The sequence below is a fragment of the Cherax quadricarinatus genome, chromosome 18 (assembly GCF_038502225.1).
Source record: "Cherax quadricarinatus isolate ZL_2023a chromosome 18, ASM3850222v1, whole genome shotgun sequence".
Taxonomy (NCBI): Eukaryota; Metazoa; Arthropoda; class Malacostraca; order Decapoda; family Parastacidae; genus Cherax; species Cherax quadricarinatus.
Genome location: NC_091309.1, coordinates 8472668 through 8499126, shown reverse-complemented (window position 1 = coordinate 8499126; position 26459 = coordinate 8472668). Strand labels below are relative to the sequence as shown.

General features: G+C 39.0%; 1 protein-coding gene across 5 annotated transcripts in view; it reads right to left on the bottom strand.

Moving 5' to 3' along the window:
* Positions 1 to 26459, bottom strand: part of LOC128689351 (cyanocobalamin reductase / alkylcobalamin dealkylase) — a 128898-nt gene that overhangs the window by 12324 nt on the left and 90115 nt on the right. For 4 of the 5 annotated variants that reach the window (XM_070086149.1, XM_053777536.2, XM_053777533.2 and 1 more), the window contains 2 exons: positions 19187 to 19931; positions 7199 to 16760 (listed from right to left, as the gene is read on the bottom strand). In XM_070086149.1, coding sequence (XP_069942250.1) covers positions 16571 to 16760; positions 19187 to 19812 — 816 coding nt within the window. In that variant the 5' untranslated portion in view covers positions 19813 to 19931 and the 3' untranslated portion in view covers positions 7199 to 16570. Of the gene's footprint in view, positions 1 to 5121; positions 5241 to 7198; positions 16761 to 19186; positions 19932 to 26459 lie in introns of those variants that run through there. The other variant, XM_053777532.2, reaches the window with a different exon arrangement.

The following is a 26459-nucleotide window of genomic DNA, read 5'->3' as shown; positions in this document are numbered from 1 at the left end:
AGGGATAATAATAGGTCTAATGCCAAGGAGCATAAATGCCAAAGCATGACAACATTATCATTGGGCCCAGCTGCTGTAGGATGACACTGACAATGCTGATTTAAGTTCAAAAGCAGTAAATGGTTCATCTATGCAAGTAGTAAAATCTAAAGCAGTAGATTTCCAAAGGATTTTGACTAAAAGTCCAGAGACAGATGTGGACCATGGGAAACCCGGGCAAAATATCCTATTCAGTTTCAGCTTCGACTGGATTCTACAAATCTACATATCTGGAAATAATTCAGACTACCAGTACCTTGCCTGTCAATTTTCACCTTTATCCATACTGCATTCAGATAAGCAATGGAAATTAAAATTGCATCATAAGCACGCTTGGCTGCTTGTATGACACTTCATGCAAGTGCTCTAGTTCATTTGAAATCTAAAGAGTGAGCAGTAGTATGATTATACTATACTGACCCATGAGGTACATTTGAGTTGGATGACCTTATCATGATCTGGTGACCACCAGTGAATGCATTTATGCAAATGTTTACTCAAGGTTTACAGGATAGCAACTCTAGCAGCCATTTCTGGCAAGACAGCAACTGAGTGAATGATAGTGAGTGTTTTCTTTTTTGTCATGTCACCCTACCTCTGTGGGAGATGACCAGTGTTAAATAAAATAATCTGTCAATGGTAGAAGAAAGTTAACTTGTAGAGAATCCAATTTGCACATTTAAATTACGACTGGAAATGGCAATTAAGATGCGTGTAGAAAGGGGAAGTAATAATGATAGGAAATGGTTGCTTTCATGGAGATATTTATCCCTAGCATGCAGCACGCTGACCAACATGATGAATTACGTGCATTGATGGCTATTTGGAGAGCACTTATCAACTAGTAATTCCTGTGCACTCAGGCAGTATAAATGAGAATACAAAAGATGGTTACTAGAACAATTTTGGTAATGAGAATTATTGTGATTAGCTGTGTTGCAAAAGAGGCCATTTGATGGATAACCAATCATTGATACTAATGATAATGATTGGCTGGAGTCGTGAATGACAACAGGCAATATGCTAGGGAACAAAGTATCTGAAAGTTCACGGTAGTGAAAGGCAAGTTTTGCAGCCCTGCAATTTGGTGACCCAAACAATGACAAATAGATGTCTCCATTTCCACAATGTGCACAACCTGGAGAAAAAAGCAAGCACTAGAGGTCTTCTCAACAATCCTCATAGAGCCGTAAAAGAAAGACCGTGCGTGGGAGGTTTATGACAGTTCTGCATTATGAGCTAGACATGAAAGCAGTGCTTTTCCAGCAATGTGTAGTTTACAAAGATTTTTATACAATACATTTTTTAAGCAATCTTCCTGCTTTACAATGAAACTATAGTTTAACTTTTGTTATTCAACTAATGGAGTATTAATATATGAAACCTTAAACCTAGACTTCAAGTACAGTAGGGCCCCGCTTTACAGCATTTCACCTTACGATGTCCTGCTAATATGGACATTAAAAATTATGACCAAAACTCAATATACAGCTCCCCCCACCTGACTTTCTAATACAGTCACCATGCCCCACCCAGTTTGTATACATTCTCCATGAGCACCGCATCTCTCCATTATGTCTGGAAACTCTCCAAAATTTCAAATGTTTTAAAGATATTTCATATTTTATATATTTTTTTATTTTTTTTTATTACACACTGGCCGATTCCCACCAAGGCAGGGTGGCCCGAAAAAGAAAAACTTTCACCATCATTCACTCCATCACTGTCTTGCCAGAAGGGTGCTTTACACTACAGTTTTTAAACTGCAACATTAACACCCCTCCTTCAGAGTGCAGGCACTGTACTTCCCATCTCCAGGACTCAAGTCCGGCCTGCCGGTTTCCCTGAACCCCTTCATAAATGTTACTTTGCTCACACTCCAACAGCACGTCAAGTATTAAAAACCATTTGTCTCCATTCACTCCTATCAAACACGCTCACGCATGCCTGCTGGAAGTCCAAGCCCTTCGCACACAAAACCTCCTTTACCCCCTCCCTCCAACCTTTCCTAGGCTGACCCCTACCCCACCTTCCTTCCACTACAGACTGATACACTCTTGAAGTTATTCTGTTTCGCTCCATTCTCTCTACATGTCCGAACCACCTCAACAACCCTTCCTCAGCCCTCTGGACAACAGTTTTGGTAATCCCGCACCTCCTCCTAACTTCCAAACTACGAATTCTCTGCATTATATTCACACCACACATTGCTCTCAGACATGACATCTCCACTGCCTCCAGCCTTCTCCTCGCTGCAACATTCATCACCCATGCTTCACACCCATATAAGAGCGTTGGTAAAACTATACTCTCATACATTCCCCTCTTTGCCTCCAAGGACAAAGTTCTTTGTCTCCACAGACTCCTAAGTGCACCACTCACCCTTTTCCCCTCATCAATTCTATGATTCACCTCATCTTTCATAGACCCATCCACTGACACATCCACTCTGATAATTATACTTGTGTACCTGTACCTGTACCTGTACCTAAACAAACTTACACACTGTGCAGGTACACATTAAAATCACTAAGAGTGTCTTATTAGTCTTAAGGATGGCATATTAATAATAATAATATGCAATAATAATCACTGAGGTGCATTAAATGTCATATACAGTGGACCCTCGACCAACGATGGCATCGTCTAACGTTAAATCCGACTAGCGATACATTTTAACGCAAAAAACTTGCCTTGACTAGTGCTAAAAAACTCGACCAACACCATTCGTTCCGCTTGAGACGCATCCACTTGTGGCCAGTGTTTACAAGCCAGCCAGCCACTGCAGTCCCATCCAAACATACAATCGGAACATTTCATAATATCACAGCATTTTTAGTGATTGCACCTGCAAAATAAGTCACCATGGGCCCCAAGAAAGCTTCTAGTGCCAACCCTATAGCAAAAAGGGTGAGAATTACTATGGATATGAAGAAAGAGATCATTGCTAAGTATGAAAGTGGAGTGCGTGTCTCCGAGCTGGCCAGGTTGTACACAAAACCCCAATCAACCATCGCTACTATTGTGGCCAAGAAAACGGCAATCAAGGAAGCTGTTCTTGCCAAAGGTGCAACTATGTTTTCGAAACTGAGATCGCAAGTGATAGAAGATGTTGAGAGACTGTTATTGGTGTGGATAAACGAAAAACAGATAGCAGGAGATAGCATCTCTCAAGCGATCATATGTGAAAAGGCTAGGAAGTTGCATGACGATTTAATTAGAAAAATGCCTGCAACTAGTGGTGATGTGAGTGAATTTAAGGCCAGCAAAGATTGGTTTGAGAGATTTAAGAATCGTAGTTTCACACATAGTGTGATAAGACATGGTGAGGCTGCCAGTTCGGACCAAAAAGCAGCTGAAAAATATGTGCAGGAATTCAAGAAGTACATAGACAGTGAAGAATTGAAACCTGAACAAGTGTTTAATTTTGACACTGACAATGTTGTGAAACACTTTAGGAATGTCATAAAGGAACGGGAGGTACAGGCCTCTATGGACAGATATGTTGTGCGACAGAGGTCCAGTGACTCTTAAGCTGGTCCTAGTGGGATTAAAAGAAGAAGGGAAGTAACCCTGGAAAAGGACTTGACACCAAGTCCTAATGGAAGGGGATTCCCCTTCTAAACACTAACATCATCCACACTCTCCCCTCCTCCCATCCCATCAATCATCACCAGATCTTCAATAAATTCAATTCAATTCAATTCAAAGTTTATTCTCTATAAGGATTACAATGCTGAGTTTATAGAAATTTGGTTATTGTTTGGTTTACATGTAGTAAAATTGTGATTACAGAGTGTACCACTAGAACGCTTAGCATGGCTAGGCATTTCGGGCATACTTAGTTTTATTCTTAATTGTAAAATATTAAAGGTAAGTGTTATGTAACTGTACATGTCTTCTTCAGTTTGTGTGTATTAAAATTAATATTTCACGTGGTAAAAATTTTTTTTTCAATACTTTTGGGTGTCTTGCATGGATTAATTTGATTTCCATTATTTCTTATGGGGAAAATTAGCTCGACTAACGATAATTTCGATTAACGATGAGCTCTCAGGAACACATTAATATCGTTGGTCGAGGGTCCACTGTATTACATTAATATAAACATTCATTAATCCATCTATGATTTGTTTTTCAAAATTACAGTATATAATAAACATGCTACATAACATATAAACATGATAAATTCAACCCACATTAGAATAAATTAACAAATATGAGATATTAGGTGTAGATGACCATGTACAAGCCAAAACCAGACGAGTTTGTCTGCTTGTTTACATTCTCCGCGTCTCTCTCCTCTTTCATTTACTCGTTCTCTCTCTCTCTCTCCCTCTCGTTTATTCGTTTTACCTCATTTACTCACCTCTCACCCTACATTAAGACTACAAATATTTTAAAGCAATGAGTACTGTATATGCATATTATTGCTCTATTGCGCTCTTAATGTCATAGTATATTACATGCGGGTGGGGTGTCCTGGCTGGCTACCATACCTCCCACACCTGACTTCCTACAAATAAATACTACTCACTTCTCATCGTACACTGACACTACAAATATTTTAAGGTAAGTAATGAATATACTGTACATGTACTTGATCGCTCTGGGGCATTTTAAATGGCGCAGTATATTACATGTGGGTGGGGTGTCCTGGCTGGCTACCATATCTCCCACACCTGACTTCTTATAATAATTACTACTCACTTCTCACCCTACATTAAGACTACAAATATTTTAAGGCAAGTAATGAGTGTACTGTGTATGTATTTTACTTTTTATTGTTTTTAATACTTAGTTATATTGCTAATTTAATATATGTTAGTGTAAACTTTTACCTGGCATTTACATACATTTATAAGCAGGAAAAAATAGCATTCTGCTTTCCAGTGATGTCCGCTTTCCAACAGTAGCCTGGAACCTAACCTGCCATATAAGTGGGGTCCTACTGTACAGGTAATATTTTTTTTAAAATATCATTTCATTAAATTTAAGAGGCCATTGCTGAAGTGAATAGAAATTTCAAAATTAAAAATATATTACTGCATATTTTTAAAAGCTTCCTTATACTGTCATCACCTTAAGCTTGTGGACACCAGGCCAGTGTATCAGGAACAGGTCAAGATAATCCAGCTTCAGGTTGCAAAGTGATAAACTGAAAGCTTGTTTACACTCTTCTCGTCCCTGATCACATGGGCCTAAAAGAAACATTGCTTTTAGATCAAGGAAATTACTTCCATAAAAACTGACATTTCTAATATACTGCAACATTATGTGTATAACAGCTGCTGTCGCATAATATATACAGTAGATATATGTGTCCAATAAAATTACAAACAGGCAATCTTAACAATGCAGAACAAGCCACATGGGGATGGAAATCTTTAGCTCAAGATGTTTTGCACTCGTGTGTGTCTTCAGGAGCTATGCAATGTTGCAAGACAGCAACAGATAGGAGGGGAAATTCTCTCGAGGCAAGGCAGGTGTCAGTGACAACCCATGTCAGAGTGAGGGACACCACTGACTTAAGTGCCTACCTGCCATCCCCTCACACCCAGAATAATACAGTGGACCCTCTGTTTTCGTTACCCTCTGATTTCGTAATTTTCGGTGATCGCTGATTTTTTTTTTTTGACAAAATATGGTCTCTCTTTTCGTTAATTCCCTCTGGTTTTGTCAGTTATACAGAACATGTTCAAGTGCCCGTGTGCACACAAAGCCTCCCACACACCATTCTGAGTCAGTGGGGCATTGTTCCTCAGCGAGTGAACATTACCCTCCGAGGTCATACGAAACATTTCGAAATAATGCATTGTTTTTTGCGCTTGTTTATCGTGTCTGACTGTTAAATAAGCCACCAGGGTCCAAAGAAAGCTCCTAGTGCCAGCCCTTTGGTAAAGGTGAGAAACATGATAGAATTCAAGAAAGAACTCGTAGCAAAGCACCAAAGTGAAGGAGGAAGAAGAGAGATGGGAGAATGTGCCTTCTTCAGTGATTCTACGATATGTATGATACTAAAGCAGCAGGAGTCGAAAAAGGCTATAGCGCCAGCCAGCAATAAAGTGTAGCATTAACAGTAAGCGAGTAAGTTAAGCGATAGAGAAAAGACGACACAAAAAACATGAAACTAACTCCTCCAATGTTGTTGGAGGTATATAGGGCCACTGACAACATATGCCACCCTGCATATCTTCCACCACCCTAAACCCCTGCCAGCATCTCCTCCAAGGTAAATGTAAATATTTCTTATTTATAAAGTGTAAATATTTCTTTTTTATAAATTACATACACTGTTTCAGTGTGACTAGTGATGGTGGCCGCTGCCGCTGCCACCACCACCATACGGCTTATGCTGCCAGTGGCCCAGATAAACCCAGCACCACCACCACTTGTCACATATGTAATGACATATTTTGTTCATTCTAGAGTATTTATCATGTTTCTGTGTTATTAATATTGTCTATTATCTCATATTAGATGAATTGTGATAGATAAATAAGCTGCAGAGTTGATATTAGTGTCATATTGAAGCATTATGTTCTGTCTCCAAACAATAAACTCGTCTCCCTCCCCCCTCCTTGCCATTTTCCATACGCCAACAAGAGTCTTCAATAAAGGTAAAAGTGATTTAAATGTTCATTTATCCATATCATTAGTGCTGTATACTTTTCATTGTTTTCTGTATGGAAAACTATAGTTATTCTCTATAAAATGTATTTTTTGTTAATACTTTTGGGTATCTGGAACAGATTAATTGGATTTACATTATTTCTTATAGGAAATATTATTTCGGTTTTTGTTAGACTCTCTGGAATGGATTAATCACGAAAACTGAGGGTCCACTGTATTCTATAATGCGCTTTCTGTAAACCTCTGTGGTGCCTCACCTCTCTTTACCCTGGAAGGCTGAGAGGGAACAGGAGGAAGGTGTTTAGGTTGGTGGTGGCTCTCACTCTGACATGGGTTGCCACTGATACCTTCTGCCTTGCCTTAGAGAATTTCCCATCCTATCTGTTGCAGTCTTGCAACTTTGCAGATCCTGAAGATGCACAAGTGCAAGAAATCTTGAGCTTAAGATTTCCATCCCCATGTGGCTTGTTCTGCACAGTATATATGTATTTTGAAAAAGGCAAGTGTGGAGGGGGTTCAGAAAGGCTTTAATTAAATTGTCAAAGTTTTATTTATGGAAATTCCTTCCAGAGACAAGAATTATGGAGAACGTCAAATTCCATCACCGTTTCAAGTTTCATAGCAATTTTTTCGCTATGGACTTACTACTGACATGTTTTTAGTGCATAAGGTTTAATGAGTTACAGAAGAGGGATGCAATCACTGTTTGAGTGTTGAATTATTACACATTTTAGTATAAAATACAAATGTCATGCTGTAAATTTATTACCACAACTAAAAATATGCAGTTTTCCATCCATCTCACGTTGGAAAGATAATTAATATACAAGAGAGATTAACTAGCTTTCATTACATGGTCATGAACCAGACTGCAGGGTACTGACCCTCAGAATACCCTCCAGGTATATAATACATACTGCACCACAATAGACACTCCTCACTTAATGACCTACCTGTTTAATGACTGCGTGGACTTATGACCAGCTCCAGAGAGCTAACGAAAATTTAATAGAGTAGGAAGCACAGCAGCACTTGGAAGAGGAAAGACTGGAAGAAATACAAAAGATCACTAGAAAGGGGTTAGCTGGCATGTTCTCGAAAGTGAATGCGGAACAGAACTTGGTCGTTAAGTGAGGAGTGCCTGTATTATGACAACTTATGAATATAAAGCATAAAAATGACCAATTCACTTTTGAAACAAATATCTGGATCAGGTACAAAACATCTGCTGCCATTTAAAAAAAAAAACTATATAAAACATAGGACACAGTTATTATACATATCAAAATCTACAATACTCTTTGCACTACATTACTATCACAATCTTTGCATATACAGCTTTGAAATTACCAATTCAGCTTCCAGATAATAATAATAATAATAATAATAATAATAATAGTAATAATAATAATAATAATAATAATAAGGGGGTTGTGGTGATGGTTCAGTCATTTAAAGAATGGAGAAAATAGGATAACTAGAAGGGAGTATAAATCTGTAGTGGAGGGAAGGAGGGGTACGGATTGTCCTAGAAGAGATTAGAGGGAGTAAGAGGTTTTATGTGTGAGGGGCTTGGACATACAGCAGACATGTGTGAGTGTGTTAGATAGGAGTGGAGACAGTTTTTGGGATTTGATGAACTGTTGGAATGTAAGCAGGGTAATATTTTGTGAAGGGATTCAGGGAAACCAGTTAGCCAGATTCAAGTCCTGGAGGTGGGATGCACAGTGCACTTTAACCCTTTCAGGGTCGGCAGGGCCTCTCCTAAACTTGTTCTCAGGGTCGGAAAAAAAAAATTATTTTTTCTTATGAAATGATAGAGTCTTTTCTTGATCATAATGACACCAAAAGTATGAAATTTGATGGAAACCTTACGGAGTTATATTCTCGCGAAGTTAGCGGTCTCGACGATGTTTACGCATCGGCGATTTCGCCCACTTTGAGGCCTATTTTCGGCCAATTCCAATATACCAGTCGACAAAAATCAAACCTATTTCGCTAGAACTCCATTTTTTCTATTGAATGAGTACAAGAAACCACCCATTTACTGATTTCCACTATCCAATAACGTGGTCAGAAATTGGCAATTTTGCCAATTTCACACAAATTTCAGAAGATGCCAATTTCCAAATAGGGTCCAGAATATACAAGACAGACATTTCTGGCATTAAAATAACATTTCCTCTGTTCATTACTCATGTCCCCAGGCCTCTGTTACATTTCTTTTGCTTTCCATTTTGAATTTTTCTCACAAAAAATAGAAGATTTATGTTGTGCAGACTACTGCATTCGTGTAGAAGTGGCGTAGAAATGGTATAAATAATATCTGGGCACTTGTGAAAGAATATTACACTCACCAGTTGACGTGTATTGGACGCATGGCATGATTTGTTTACCTTTGAACTTTGGCAAAAATCGAACATTTCTGCTACTTTGAGCTAAATTTCAAGGTACAGTGGATCCCCGCATACCGGACGCATCGCATACCGTACAATCCGCATACCGGACGCTTTGATCGCAAAAATTTTGCCTCGCATACCGCCCAAAAACCCGCTCACCGCCCTTCGTCCGAGACGCGTCCAATGTGCGGCCTGAGCCACGCTCACATGTTCCGCCGGTGGCATTGTTTACCAGCCAGCCTCCGCGGTAACATCCAAGCATACAATCGGAACATTTCGTATTATTACAGTGTTTTTGGTGATTTTTTCTGGAAAATAAGTGACCATGGGCCCCAAGAAAGCTTCTAGTGCCAACCCTACAGCAATAAGGGTGAGAATTACTATGGAGATGAAGAAAAAGATCATTGATAAGTATGAAAGTGGAGTGCGTGTCTCCGAGCTGGCCAGGTTGTATAATAAACCCCAATCAACCATCGCTACTATTGGTGGTACAGCTGCTGCTGCTGCTGCTGTACCACCGTCAGCTGCTGCTGCTGCTGTAGCATCGTCTGCTGCTGCTGTAGCATCGATTGCTGCTGCTGTAACATCGTCAGTTGCTGCTGTAGCATCGTCTGCTGCTGCTGTAGCATCGTCTGTTGCTGCTGTAGCATCGTCTGTTGCTGCTGTACCACCGTCAGCTGCTGCTGCTGCTGCTGTACCACCGTTGTTGGTGTGGCTTATTGAGAATACCAAGAAACAATTAACCCCAGAGGATTTGCCACCCAGGATAACCCAAAAAAGTCAGTGCGTCATCGAAGACTGTCTAACTTATTTCCATTGGGGTCCTTAATCTTGTCTCCCAGGATGCAACCCACACCAGTCGACTAACACCCAGGTGAACAGGGGAAAATGCCTGGAACTAGTGCTCATATTGGTGAATTTAAAGCCAGCAAAGGTTGGTTTGAGAGATTTAAGAATCGTAGTGGCATACACAGTGTGATAAGGCCTGTTCTGGAAGAAAATACCAAACAGGACCTACAGTACTCAGGAGGAAAAGGCACTCCCAGGACACAGTGTCTCATCAGTCATTGCTGCATCTTCAATAAAGGTAAGTGTCATTTATTCTTCATTTAGTAGAGTAGTACATGCACAATATATATTGTGCATGTACTACAGTGGACCCCCGGTTAACGATTTTAATCCGTGCAAGAGGGGTAATTGTTATGCGAAATAATCGTTATGTGAATGAATTTTCCCCATAAGAAATAATGGAAATAAAATTAATCCGTGCAAGACACCCAAAAGTATGAAAAAAAATTTTTTTTTACCACATGAAATATTAATTTTAATACACACAAACTGAAAAAGGCATGCACACTTACATGACACTTACTTTTATTGAAGATCTGGTGATGATTGATGGGATGGGAGGAGGGGAGAGCATTATCTTCTTACTGTTTAGAAGGGGAATCCCCTTCCATTAGGACTTGAGGTAGTAAGTCCTTTTCTGGGGTTACTTCCCTTCTTTTTTTAATGCCACTAGGGCCAGCTTCAGAGTCACTGGACTTCTTTCGCACAAGATATCTGTCCATAGTGGCCTGTACCTCTCGTTCCTTTATCACTTCCCTAAAGTGTTTCACAACATTGTCAGTGTAATAGTCACCAGCACGGCTTGCAATAGCTGTGTGAGGGTGATTTTCATCCATGAAGGTTTGCACTTCAAGCCACTTTGCACAGATTTCCTTTATCTTTGTAGTAGGCAACTTCTTCAATTTCTCTCTCCCCTCCTCTGAACCAGTTTCCCCAGGTCTGGCCTCTTGCTCTTGAAGTTGATCTATCAGCTCATCAGTGGTTAGTTCTTCATTGTCCTCCTCCACCAACTCTTCCACATCCTCCCCACTAACCTCCAACCCCAAGGACTTTCCCAATGCCACAATGGATTCCTCAACTGGCATACTCCTCTCAGGGTTAGCCTCAAACCCTTCAAAATCCCTTTGGTCTACACATTCTGGCCACAGTTTCTTCCAAGCAGAGTTCAAGGTCCTCTTAGTCACTCCCTCCCAAGCCTTACCTATAAGGTTTACACAATTGAGGATATTAAAGTGATCTCTCCAAAACTCTCTTAGAGTCAGTTGAGTTTCTGAGGTCATTACAAAGCACCTTTCAAACAGAGCTTTTGTGTACAGTTTCTTGAAGTTGGAAATAACCTGCTGGTCCATGGGCTGCAGGAGAGGAGTGGTATTAGGAGGCAAAAACTTGATGTTAATGAATTTCATGTCCCCATAAAGTCGCTCTGCCACGTCTGTAGGATGACCAGGGGCATTGTCTAACACCAGGAGGCACTTAAGTTCTAATTTCTTTTCAGTTAGGTAATCTTTCACATTGGGGGCAAATGCATGGTGTAACCAGTTATAGAAAAATTCCCTAGTGACCCATGCCTTACTGTTTGCCCTCCACAGCACACACAAATTATCCTTGAGGACATTCTTTTGCCTGAACGCTCTGGGAGTTTCAGAGTGATACACTAATAAAGGCTTCACTTTGCAATCACCAGTAGCATTGGCACACATGAGAAGAGTAAGCCTGTCTTTCATAGGCTTATGTCCTGGGAGTGCCTTTTCCTCCTGAGTAATGTAGGTCCTGCTTGGCATTTTCTTCCAGAACAGGCCTGTTTCATCACAATTAAACACTTGTTCAGGTTTCAGTCCTTCAGTTTCTATATACTCCTTGAATTCCTGCACATATTTTTCAGCTGCTTTGTGGTCCGAACTGGCAGCCTCACCATGCCTTATCACACTATGGATGCCACTACGCTTCTTAAATCTCTCAAACCAACCTTTGCTGGCCTTAAATTCACTCACATCATCACTAGTTGCAGGCCTTTTTTTAATTAAATCGTCATGCAACTTCCTAGCCTTTTCACATATGATCGCTTGAGAGACGCTATCTCCTGCTAGCTGTTTTTCATTTATCCACACCAATAAGAGTCTCTCAACATCTTCCATCACTTGCGATCTTTGTTTCGAAAACACAGTTAAACCTTTGGCAAGAACAGCTTCCTTGATTGTCTTTTTGGTGCCCACAATAGTAGCGATGGTTGATTGGGGTTTCTTGTACAACTTGACTAGGTCGGCAATACGCACTCCACTTTCATACTTATCAATGATCTCTTTCTTCATTTCAATGGGTATCCTTACCCTTATTGGTGTACGGTTGGCACTAGAAGCTTTCTTGGGGCCCATGGTCACTTATTTTCCAGAAACACCACCGAAAACACTGTAATAATACGAAATATTCCGAGTGTATGCTTGGATGTTAGCGCGGAGGCTGCCTGGTAAACAATGGCACGGGCGGCACATGTGAGGCTGGGTGAGGGCGCACATTAGACGCGTCTTGGACGAAAATCGGTGAGCGGGTTTTTAATCGGTATGCGCGGCAAAAATTTTGCGATTAAAGTAAGCGGTATGCGAAATAATCGCTATGTGATGCCATCGTTATGCGGGGGTCCACTGTACTCTACTATTGTGCATGTATCCTTCTCTTTGTGTGTAGGAAAATGTATATTTCATGTGGTAAAATTTTTTTTTTCATACTTTTGGGTGTCTTGCACGGATTAATTTGATTTCCATTATTTCTTATGGGGAAAATTCATTCGCATACCGAACATTTCGCATAACAGCCAGCCCTCTTGCACGGATTAAGGTCGCTATGCGGGGGTCCACTGTACTTTTCATTGTGAAACCAATCAAAATCATCTCAATTTCCATAATAAGTCTTCCATTCTATAAAATGAGACCAGGAAAACTAGAATACAACCATACCTCTGTATGTATGCTAAAATTTCTAAATAAATAAATAAATAAATAAATATATGAAAATACACTGCAAAGTTGCCGTTTTAAACCCAAAACACAGTTTTTTTTCTCATTATGCGCTGTATGCTGCAGGATGTTTTTTATACCATGCACACTGACCACATAGACCCATTCTTTCATATGTAGGCCTACCAGCTTTCTCTCGCTAGATTTGAAGGTGCTAGAATTTATGCATACTAGTACGGCACCAACCCTGGCGTGCAAGCTGTACTAGTACGGCACCAACCCTGAAAGGGTTAAAGGAGGGGTTTGGGATATTTGCTGTTTAGTGACATCTAAATTGTCATATCCATACACCTCTGCAAAGACAGTGATAGTGTGAATGATGGTGAAAGTCTCTTTTTTTTGGGGTTATCCTGCCTAGGTGAGGGACAGCCAAAATGGTGCAAAACATATGCTGTCAATCTTAAAAAATGCTTATTTGAAAAAATGCAAAAATACTGTATGGTGAAAAATCAGTTTTTATTATACAGTTAACATCACAATACTGACTGCATTACAATATTATTACAACTTTGGATTTAAAGCAAAAAATGTAGCAATCCAACTTTCAAAAAGAAATGGCCATCACAGATGCAAAACACAATGCTATCCAAGTTCAAGAAAAAGAAAAAAAACTTGTTTAAAAAAAAGGTGGAAAAGACAATATGGAGAGGAAACTGTTTTCATAATGCATTTTCCTTCACAATACTCATTCCATTACAATATTACCACACCCTATGAACACAGGTACATACAAAGAATATTTGCTGCTCAAGCTAAAAAAAAAAAAAAAAAAAAAAAAAAAAAAAAAAAAAAAAAAAAAAAAAAAAAAAAAAAAAAAAATCTGGTATTCTTCAAAATAAACAATAATAATAATAAAGCAGCGCTTCAAAATACAGTGGACCCTCGGTTTTCTTGAGTCTCAGTTTTCGTGAATTTTGGTTATCAGCAACTTTTTTTTGTCAAAACACACTTTGTTTACGTGATTTCCCTTGGATTTCGGTGGTCGTATGGTACGTGTCCCAGTGGCCCTACGCACACAAAGCCTCACACAGACGCATTCAAGAATCAGTCTGCCACTGTTTCTCGGCGAGTGAGCATCACCCTCCACGTTCATATGAAACATTTCTTAATAATCCATTTTTTTTTGTGCTTGCAAATGCTAAACAAGCCACCATGGGCCCAAAGAAAGCTCATAGTGCCAGCCCTTTGGTAAAGAATGTTGTGGAATGTATTGTGGCATTGGGGAATTCCATGGGGTTGGACGTGAGTGACCAGGATGTGGAAGAGTTGGTGGAGGACCACAGTGAGGAGCTAACCGCTGCAAGAGCAACAGACCACAGCTGAGGAAACTGCTCCAGGGGAGGAGGAAGAGAGAGAGGGGAGAAGGTGCCTTCTTCAGCGATTAACCCCTCGACTGTTGAAAACCCAAATCCTGAGGTGTCTCCTGGTGTCGAGAAAAAAAAAAAAAACTTATGATAGAGAATCTTTAGCCGAAGGTAATGACACCAAAAGAATGAAATTTGATGGAAAACTTATGGAATTACGCTCTCGTGAAGTTAGCGACCTCAGCAATATTTACGAATCGGCGATTTCCCCCACTCTGAGCCCTATTTTCAGCTAATTCCATTGTTCCAGTCAACCAAACTCGTAACTATTTCTTTAGAACTCCATTTGTTCTATTGACTGAGTATGAGAAACTGCCCATTTACCAATTTCAACTACCCAATAAAGTGATCAGAAATTGGCAATTTGGCCAATTTCATGCAAATTAAAAAATATGCCAATTTCAAAATAGGGTCCAGAATGAACAATGCAGACATTCCCGGCTCTAAAATAACATTTTCCTTGTTCATCAGTCACGTCTCCAGGCCCCTCTGATATTACTCTTGCTTTCTATTTTGAATTTTTATTCAAACAAAAAATAGAAGATTTACTGTTATGCAGACTATTGCAATATTGTAATAATTGTATAAATAACATCAACCCATTCATGACTGCATATTAGAATGGCTAGTTGAACATTTATTAGACAATGACATTTGTTTACTCTTGAACATCAACAAAAATCAAACATTTCCCCTACTTTGAGCTCTATTTTAAGGTCCTTTTCATAGTAAAACCAATCAAAATCACCTCTATTTCTATAATATGTTTTCCATTCTATCAAATGTGACTACAAAAATGAGAATATAATCATAAAACTATACTAAATACACTTCAAAGTCGGCGTTTTAATCCAAAAACACGGTTGTATTTTTTTTTTCTCATTAAGCACTGCGTGCTGCAGGATTTTTTTTATATGGTGCACACTGACCACACAGGCCCATTCTCTCACATGTGGGACTACCAGCTTTCTCCTGCTTGATTTGAAGCTGCTACAATTTTTGAGTATATATACGTCAAACACACTGGCTCGCAAGACGTAAATATACTGCCGAAACAGTCAAAGGGTTAATACTTTTGGGTGTCTGGAATGGATTAATTGGATTTACATTATTTCTTATGGGGAAAAAGGTTATGGTGTTAGTGAATTTTGGTTTTCGGCAGACTCTCTGGAATGGATTAATCACAAAAACCAAGGGTCCACTGTAAATAATACATAGTGATACCTTGCATATCCGGCCTGCCATTATCCGAACAGGCCCTGGGAAAGGGTCGAAACCGTGTTAAGGCTCTCTTTCTCCCTGACAATGCTCCTGCACATCCCCACTTGTCTGAACTGGTTGATCATCATGGCCGTATCAGAGTTATGTTCCTGCCACCGAATACCACATCACTCATCCAACCCATGGATCAAGGTGTACTTGTGGCTTTTAAGAGGCTATATCGCCAAAGATTCTGGGAGGATGTGATGGTGGTAACTGACGAAAAAGGCAGAGATGTGGGAGCCTTGACCCTGGACAACCTTAAAAAGTACAACTTGCATGTTGTCATTCATAACCTCATCCAGGCCTGGAATGTCCCGCCATCAACTCTCGCCAATGGCTGGAATCGACTTCTTCATGGAATTAATCCAGTTATTGATATTGATGGATTTGAGATGAAAGATTTCCAGTTACTCAAGGCTGGGAAAAAAACTACAGATGATTACATGCACAATTGGCTAATGTGACAAAGACGACCCTGGTGTGCAGTCTCTAACAGATGCAGAGATTGCAGAATCAGTGTTGCACCCGGAACATTCCGAAAGTGACAAAGACGACCCAATGCCTCCAAGACCAAAAAGTTCAGCAGCAAGGGTAGGTGTCGAAACACTTTTGGAGTATTTGGAGCATCCACTGTCCACAACCCATTTGAAAAGTTGTGGTCCGTGAAATCTGGGAGGCTGTTATTTGAGCCCAGTGTCTAGTCCCACATGTCCGGAAACCGTGTTTCCGAACCGGTCTAGGACCATATAGGATATGAGAAGTATCATCGTACTAATATACAGTGGTATACAGCTAGTACAACCAATGGACAAGGAAAGGCTTCCCTATGCTAGACATTCTACACTTTTACAATATGTACAGGATTATCTATACATGATCTTAAAGATTTCAGAAGCTGATAAACTATTTCACTATATTAAATGTGTGCTGCCTATCTGAATACAATACAGTACAGTTTAACTATTATTATCTGAACATGTTTAAAAGTTTAGATTTCCCATCCTATACACTACTATGAATTAATGCTGTGGTACTTTTCAATCAGTTTCTTTCTCTCCCCAGGCTTGGTACTGAAGTATTCTTTCTGTTCCTGAGAATATCTTTCCTTAACATTGGCAATGTCTCTGAATGTCCAATCCTGCCAGTTGTCATTGTAGCGCTGTAACAGCTCAACAACCTCCTCTTCAGTTTTCAGTATATCACTATCAGGAAGAAATCAGAAATCCTGCATTATATTAAAAAAATCAAGTTCACAATACTATATTTATGTTAATATATTCCAATATCACATCTCATGCTCAAGGTATGATGAAATTATATGAATAAATGTTCTATTAATTTTAGTTATGCAGTAATATCTCTGATGCTATGTACCCCATGAGAATTCCACATATTGGGATGTCCGTAAGTGTAGATAAATGGTTCAGAGAACTGACAAGTTGATAAATTAGATTCATGTGTAACACCTGGTTATCTTTACTGTGGAAAAGTTTTGCTACACTGTGGCTTCATCAGTCCAATACAAAGAAGAATGGTGAAGACCAGAAGGAGTTTGAATAATCAGTCCCTCAGCCTGGAGTCGATGTAATCATCTCCATGCTGAGGGACATACCAGTACAGTACCAAAGTCTAATGTCATCTGTAAGCATACATCAAATTCGCACATCACTTTCATTACACTTTTCATTCTTTTTGCTCAAACATGTCAATTATATTGTCATAGTATCTGAATGATAGATGAGACAATCACCAGTCTGACTAGACAGGCTGTGTAGTGATTAACAGATACAGTAAAATATCGAACCTCCACTAGTTCTAGTGCTTCATGAAGTACAATACAAACTGACTGTTCTTTAGATGAAAAAAAATTTCTTCCTGTATCTCATTTAGAATAGTGTAACTTTCAAAGTTCTATTTAGTAATCATTTACTTCATCACTTTTTCTATTGCAGTCCTATTCCAAATACAGCAGAACCCTGTATCCGTGGGTCCAGTATCCGCAGTTTCAGTTATCCACAGTTTACCATGGCCCAAAAATCAGCCTTATTTAGCTTAATAATGGCCTAAAGTAAACGTAGTGAAGCTATGAAGTGCTTTCCATTAGTGAAAGTGATTATTCTCCACTTACTACAGGTAATCAATTAACCTTTATAATAGGCACGTATGTAAACTAAAAAGACATATACGGGGTATGCTACTATCCGCAGTTTCGGTATCCCCATATCCCCGACAGATAAGGGGGTCCTATTGTACTGTAAGCTCTAGAGTTAAGACTTCAATTTAATGGACTAAAATAATATACAAAATGTGCCAGGTAAAACTCCTTTATTTTCAATGTTTATTACAGTATGCTGCAATTTTAAATTATGTGCATGGTACTGTATTGTGTTTACAGCATTGTAGTATAATAATCTCTTGATAAGTATAACACACTAATAAAGATGATTCTCCAAGTGTCTGTTAAATCAGAGTAATGTTAAAAATAAAAGCAGTAGGGTACCGAGAGCACTGTGCACACAATTCACAGATAGACTAATAAACACTGAAGTTAAAAGTATAAATTACCCAGTGGATTTTGTTATTTCTGAAGTCTGTTACATTGCGGTCTGTTATAGCGAGGATTCACTGTACTGTTTTGCTACACTTTTTACATTTAGGAACTGGGTCAAATTGAGCAGTGGAAATGGCTCAAACTAAGAAGCAGTGGGCAAAATTGCTGGTGTAAAGTGACTCACTCACTCTGTGCCTGTGTAATTCCAAGAGTTTTCCACAAATTTCCAATTTTTGATGTCATTACCTTCTGAAAAAGATTCCCTATTTCAGAAGATAAAAAAAATATGCTGAAAAATCACGACACTGTCAGCACTTTTAATTTTAGGGTTGTGACACTGAAAGGGTTAATAGAGAAATCTGGGCTTAACCTTTTATTAGTCCAATGTTTTAATGGCAAGCTTAAAAATATGCACCAGCATACTACTACTACCTACAAACATTCTTTTGTTTTAGTATTCATTTTGAGCTATATTATGACAAAAATTCTTCATAGCCACCTTAACGAGCTATTCCACCAAGTCACTTCAACACTACATAATATCCATCTGCCTGTATAGTATGTACTTCAAATCTACTCCTGGTCTTCAACTTTTCATTTGCTTTCTCACTATTTATTTTAAAGACTCCTGTAATTTAAGATAAAATTGTACTCTGTTTAGCATATAAACTGTTACTTTGAAACACTAACACAGTGAGAACTGAAAGGGTGGATTATGATTCCAAGGTGAGCTATTCCTAGAACTAGCAAATCAGTGCACTAACCATTATATTTTAACAGGCTGCCATAGTACAGTGGATGACACAATCCTGCTATTTTTAAGACGAATATAGTGATAGCTCGCTTATATATACAAACAAGCCTTAAACACATTTTGTTTACAAAGAATAAAAAACACACAATACTGTGACTGGAACAATACACAATTAACCCATACATAGGAGACAAACAATTAACTAGTTTACTTATAAACCTGACCTCATGAACCCTCATTGGTAACAGATGCTTTAAGAGTTAACTTATGATTTAAATATAGAAAAACTATACAGTACTGTACTGTACATATATATGACTAACCTGGGTTGCTGTCTAGGCAGTTGAGGGAACTTGAGGGTTGTGAAAATCGCAACACCACGGAGTGCAAACCAGCCACCATAGCTTGGATGTAGACATACACCAAACACCTTTTTCTTGGGATCCCATGGGTCAAAAGTTAAGTCCTTGCGCTGATAGAAACGTACAGCACCAGCAACATGTCCTGCTGTCTGGACCAAAACTTTGGGTCGTCTGTTTGGAGTCATCTCAAAATCGTGTATGATCTCAACACTCGTGTTTGAGAATGCCTCTTTTATTGCAGAAAAGCACTGGATCATGCACTGATCTATGGGGTCACGGTTAATGCTTGCACAGTCCATCAATTTTAAGAATGGAATGAATGCCTTCTCAAACATACTTGGAGTACTAATGATAATAAATGATAAGGTATCACTGTGGTATGGCAGATGGAAGCATTCTGCAACCTGCTCATTGTACCAACCAATTTTAAAAGGGTGGCACTCAAAACCATATGGGCTGAGTACTGAAGCAAGCCTCTCTTGCACCTCCTTCAGCTCTTTTTCAGTGATAATCTGTGCCTCTATAAGCTTATTCACAGTATCAAATCTAGGGGACTTTTCCCTGAGTGCAGTTGCCGATACACTCATTATGAATGTTTATATTAGCTAAAAATAAAATATTTCAAGATTTTGCTATTAGATGACTAGATAGTTATTATAATGCAAATAAATGTCCTGAGCTTTGATTAGTGATCTCATGAAGTGATCTGAAAAGGCAAAACAATCCTTCTTAAATAATACTTTCACTGAACATGTCAATGATGTATTAGTTAAATATGTGTATGAATAGCAAAAAAAGGCACAATATCGTGACTGGAACGATACACAAATAACTCGCACATAGAAGAGAGGAGCTTACAATGACGTTTCGGTCCGACTTGGACCATTTACAAAGTCACACTAACGAGAAGTAGAGCAGGATGGGTATATATAGGCAGGAATGTATGATGAAGGTAAAGCACCTAAAGGCTGGCAGAGCATATATATTATTCCTTTATATAAGGGGAAAAGGGAACAAGAGAAACTAGGAATTATAAGGGAATAAGTGTGTTAAGTATACTGGGTTAAGTGTATAATAGAGAGAGAAAAAAAAAAAAAAAAAAAAAAAAAAAAAAAAAAAAAAAAAAAAAAAAAATTTAATATATATATATATATTTTTTTTTTTTATTTATTATCACACTGGTCGATTCCCACCAAGGCAGGGTGGCCCAAAAAAGAAAAACTTTCACCATCATTCACTCCATCACTGTCTTGCCAGAAGGGTGCTTTACACTACAGTTTTTAAACTGCAACATTAACACCCCTCCTTCAGAGTGCAGGCACTGTACTTCCCATCTCCAGGACTCAAGTCCGGCCTGCCGGTTTCCCTGAACCCCTTCATAAATGTTACTTTGCTCACACTCCAACAGCACGTCAAGTATTAAAAACCATTTGTCTCCATTCACTCCTATCAAACACGCTCACGCATGCCTGCTGGAAGTCCAAGCCCCTCGCACACAAAACCTCCTTTACTCCCTCTCTCCAACCTTTCCTAGGCCGACCCCTACCCCGCCTTCCTTCCACTACAGACTGATACACTCTTGAAGTCATTCTGTTTCGCTCCATTCTCTCTACATGTCCGAACCACCTCAACAACCCTTCCTCAGCCCTCTGGACAACAGTTTTGGTAATCCCGCACCTCCTCCTAACTTCCAAACTACGAATTCTCTGCATTATATTCACACCACACATTGCCCTCAGACATGACATCTCCACTGCCTCCAGCCTTCTCCTCGCTGCAACATTCATCACCCATGCTTCACACCCATATAAGAGCGTTGGTAAAACTATACTCTCATACATTCCCCTCTTTGCCTCTAAGGACAAAGTTCTTTGTCTCCACAGACTCCTAAGTGCACCACTCACTCTTTTCCCCTCATCAATTCTATGATTCACCTCATCTTTCATAGACCCATCCGCTGACACTTCCACTCCCAAATATCTGAATACATTCACCTCCTCCATACTCTCTCCCTCCAATCTGATATTCAATCTTTCATCACCTAATCTTTTTGTTATCCTCATAACCTTACTCTTTCCTGTATTCACCTTTAATTTTCTTCTTTTGCACACCCTACCAAATTCATCCACCAATCTCTGCAACTTCTCTTCAGAATCTCCCAAGAACACAGTGTCATCAGCAAAGAGCAGCTGTGACAACTCCCACTTTGCGTGTGATTCTTTATCTTTTAACTCTACGCCTCTTGCCAAGACCCTCGCATTTACTTCTCTTACAACCCCATCTATAAATATATTAAACAACCACGGTGACATCACACATCCTTGTCTAAGGCCTACTTTTACTGGGAAATAATTTCCCTCTTTCCTACATACTCTAACTTGAGCCTCACTATCCTCGTAAAAACTCTTCACTGCTTTCAGTAACCTACCTCCTACACCATACACTTGCAACATCTGCCACATTGCCCCCCTATCCACCCTGTCATACGCCTTTTCCAAATCCATAAATGCCACAAAGACCTCTTTAGCCTTATCTAAATACTGTTCACTTATATGTTTCACTGTAAACACCTGGTCCACACACCCCCTACCTTTCCGAAGGCCTCCTTGTTCACCTGCTATCCTATTCTCCGTCTTACTCTTAATTCTTTCAATAATAACTCTACCATACACTTTACCAGGTATACTCAGCAGACTTATCCCCCTATAATTTTTGCACTCTCTTTTATCCCCTTTGCCTTTATACAAAGGAACTATGCATGCTCTCTGCCAATCCCTAGGTACCTTACCCTCTTCCATACATTTATTAAATAATTGCACCAACCACTCCAAAACTATATCCCCACCTGCTTTTAACATTTCTATCTTTATCCCATCAATCCCGGCTGCCTTACCCCTTTCATTTTACCTACTGCCTCACAAACTTCCCCCACACTCACAACTGGCTCTTCCTCACTCCTACAAGATGTTATTCCTCCTTGTCCTATACACGAAATCACAGCTTCCCTATCTTCATCAACATTTAACAATTCCTCAAAATATTCCCTCCATCTTCCCAATACCTCTAACTCTCCATTTAATAACTCTCCTCTCCTATTTTTAACTGACAAATCCATTTGTTCTCTAGGCTTTCTTAACTTGTTAATCTCACTCCAAAACTTTTTCTTATTTTCAACAAAATTTGTTGATAACATCTCACCCACTCTCTCATTTGCTCTCTTTTTACATTGCTTCACCACTCTCTTAACCTCTCTCTTTTTCTCCATATACTCTTCCCTCCTTGCATCACTTCTACTTTGTAAAAACTTCTCATATTTTATATATATATATATATATATATATATATATATAGATATATATATATATATATATATATATATATATATATATATATATATATATATATATATATATATATATGGGATGGGAAGTACAGTGCCTGCACTCTGAAGGAGAGGTGTTAATGTTGCAGTTTAAAAACTGTAGTGTAAAGCACCCTTCTGGCAAGACAGTGATGGAGTGAATGATGGTGAAAGTTTTTCTTTTTCGGGCCACCCTGCCTTGGTGGGAATCGGCCGGTGTGATAATAAAAAAAAAAATAAAATAAATATATACGTATTATAGGTAGTAGGTTGGTAGACAGCAACCGCCCAGGGAGGTACTACCATCCTGCCAAGTGAGTGTAAAACGTAAGCCTGTAATTGTTTTACACGATGGTAGGATTGCTGGTGTTTTTTCTGTCTCACAAACATGCAAGGTTTCAGGTACGTCTTGCTACTTCTGCTTACACTTAGGTCACACTACACATACATGTACAAGCATATGTATACACACCCCTCTGGGTTTTCTTCTATTTTCTTACTAGCTCTTGTTCTTGTTTATTTCCTCTTATCTCCATGGGGAAGTGGAACAGAATTCTTCCTCCGTAAGCTATGCGTGTTGTAAGAGGCGTCTAAAATGCCAGGAGCAAGGGGCTACTAACCCCTTCTCCTGTATATATTACTAAATGTGAAAGGAGAAACTTTTGTTTTTCCTTTTGGGCCACCCCGCCTCGGTGGGATACGGCTGGTGTGTTGAAAGAAAGAAAGAAAGAAAGAAAGAAAGAAAGAAAGAAAGAAAGAAAGAAAGAAAGAAAGAAAGAAAGAAAGAAAGAAAGAAAGAAAGAAAGAAAGAAAGAAAGAAAGAAAGAAAGAAAGAAAGAAAGAAAGAAAGAAAGAAAGAAAGAAAGAAAGAAAGAAAGAAAGAAAGAAAGAAAGAAAGAAAGAAAGAAAGAAAGAAAGAAAGAAAGAAAGAAAGAAAGAAAGAAAGAAAGAAAGAAAGAAAGAAAGAAAGAAAGAAAGAAAGAAAGAAAGAAAGAAAGAAAGAAAGAAAGAAAGAAAGAAAGAAAGAAAGAAAGAAAGAAAGAAAGAAAGAAAGAAAGAAAGAAAGAAAGAAAGAAAGAAAGAAAGAAAGAAAGAAAGAAAGAAAGAAAGAAAGAAAGAAAGAAAGAAAGAAAGAAAAAATTATATATATACATACATATATATATATATATATACGTATTATAGGTAGCAGGTTTGTAGACAGCAACCGCCCAGGGAGGTACTACCGTCCTGCCGAGTGAGTGTAAAACGAAAGCCTGTAATTGTTTTACATGATGGTAGGATTGCTGGTGTCTTTTGTCTCTCATAAACATGCAAGATTTCAGGTATGTCTTGCTACTTCTACTTACACTTAGGTCACACTACGCATACATGTACAAGCATATATATACACACACCCCTCTGGGTTTTCTTCTATTTTCTTTCTAGTTCTTGTTCTTGTTTATTTCCTCTTATCTCCATGGGGAAGTGGAACAGAATTCTTCCTCCGTAAGCCATGCGTGTCGTAAGAGGCGACTAAAATGCCGGGAGCAAGGGGCTAGTAACCCCTTCTCCTGTATATATTACTAAATTTAAAAGGAGAAACTTCAGTTTTTTCTTTTGGGCCACCCCACCTCAGTGGGATACGGCTGGTACGTTGAAAGAAGAAGAAGAATATACGTATATATATTATGAGGATAGTGAGCCTCAGGTTAGGGTGTGTAGAAGAGAGGGAGACTACTTCCCAGTAAAAGTAGGTCTTAGACAGGGATGTATAATGTCACCATGGTTGTTTAATATATTTATAGATGGGGTTGTAAAGGAAGTAAATGCTAGGGTGTTCGGGAGAGGGGTGGGATTAAATTTTGGAGAATCAAATTCAAAATGGGAATTGACAGTTACTTTTTGCTGATGATACTGTGCTTATGGGAGATTCTAAGGAAAAATTGCAAAGGTTAGTGGATGAGTTTGGGAATGTGTGTAAAGGTAGAAAGTTGAAAGTGAACATAGAAAAGAGTAAGGTGATGAGGGTGTCAAATGATTTAGATAAAGAAAAATTGGATATCAAATTGGGGAGGAGGAGTATGGAAGAAGTGAATGTTTTCAGATACTTGGGAGTTGACGTGTCGGCGGATGGATTTATGAAGGATGAGGTTAATCATAGAATTGATCAGGGAAAAATGGTGAGAGGTGCGTTGAGGTATATGTGGAGTCAAAAAACGTTATCTATGGAGGCAAAGAAGGGAATGTATGAAAGTATAGTAGTACCAACACTCTTATATGGGTGTGAAGCTTGGGTGGTAAATGCAGCAGCGAGGAGATGGTTGGAGGCAGTGGAGATGTCCTGTCTAAGGGTAATGTGTGGTGTAAATATTATGCAGAAAATTCGGAGTGTGGAAATTAGGAGGTGTGGAGTTAATAAAAGTATTAGTGAGGGCAGAAGAGGGGTTGTTGAGGTGGTTTGGTCATTTAGAGAGAATGGATCAAAGTAGAATGACATGGAGAGCATTTAAATCGGTAGGAGAAGGAAGACGGGGTAGGGATCGTCCTCGAAAAGGTTGGAAGGAAGCGGTAAGGGAGGTTTTATAAGCGAGGGGCTTGGACTTCCAACAAGCGTGCATGAGCGTGTTAAATAGGAGTGAATGGAGACGAATGGTACTTGGGACCTGACGATCTGTTGGAGTGTGAGCAGGGTAATATTTAGTGAAGGGAATCAGGGAAACCGGTTATTTTCATATAGTCGGACTTGAGTCCTGGAAATGGGAAGTACAATGCCTGCACTTTAAAGGAGGGGTTTGGGATATTGGCAGTTTGGAGGGATATGTTGTGTATCTTTATACGTATAAGCTTCTAAACTGTTGTGTTCTGAGCACCTCTGCAAAAACAGTGATTATGTGTGAGTGAGGTGAAAGTGTTGAATGATGATGAAAGTATTTTCTTTTTGGGGATTTTCTTTCTTTTTTGGGTCACCCTGCCTCGGTGGGAGATGGCCGGCTTGTTGGAAAAAAAAAATAAAAATAAAAAAATAATGTGTGTACTGTATATGCATTTTTTAGGTGTAGATCTATTGCTCACTTAATATATGATAGTGTAAACATGCTAATAAGGCTTTTATATGCATTTGAAAGTGAAAAAAGGCTTCGATTCACTTCACAATTTTCGCTTTACAGCAGTAGCCCAGAACCTAACCTGCTGTATAAGCGGGGCCCCTCCTGTATGTGCTTAATTGGATTCAGAACCCCCATGATCAATCCTGGCAATGACAGTGACCCAAGTAATAGTAGCAGTATTATGAGACCTGTATAGTAGTTGTGTAAAATTTCACCAAATGGTCCACCTTAAAATTTACACAGTACCAAGGTGGCACTGTAACATCAACTGCTCCAAATACTGAAAATTTTAAGCAAGGAAAAGCAATCAAATCTAACTCTTTAAAACTTATCTCTTTGATCAACTATTAACCCTTTGAGGGTTGGTCGCGTATATCTATGCCAAAATTCTAGCGCCTTTAAATCTGGTGGAAGAAAGCTGGCAGGCCTACATATGAAAGAATGGGTCTGCATGGTCAATGTGCTCAGTATAAAAAAAAATCCTGCAGCACAGTGCATAATGAGAAAAAAAAACTACAGTGTTTTTGGTTTAAAACAGCAACTTTACAGTGTATTTTCATATGGTATTTATGTTGCATTCTTGCTTTCATGGTCTCATTTGATAGAATGGGAGATATATTACAGAAGTAGAGATGATTTTGATTGGTTTCCTGATGAAAAGTACCTTGAAATTGAGCTCAAAATAGCGGAAATGTTCGATTTTTGCCCATGTTCAAGAGTAAACAAATCATGCCACACGTCCAATACACATCAACTGGCGAGTCTAATATTCTTTCTTAAGTGC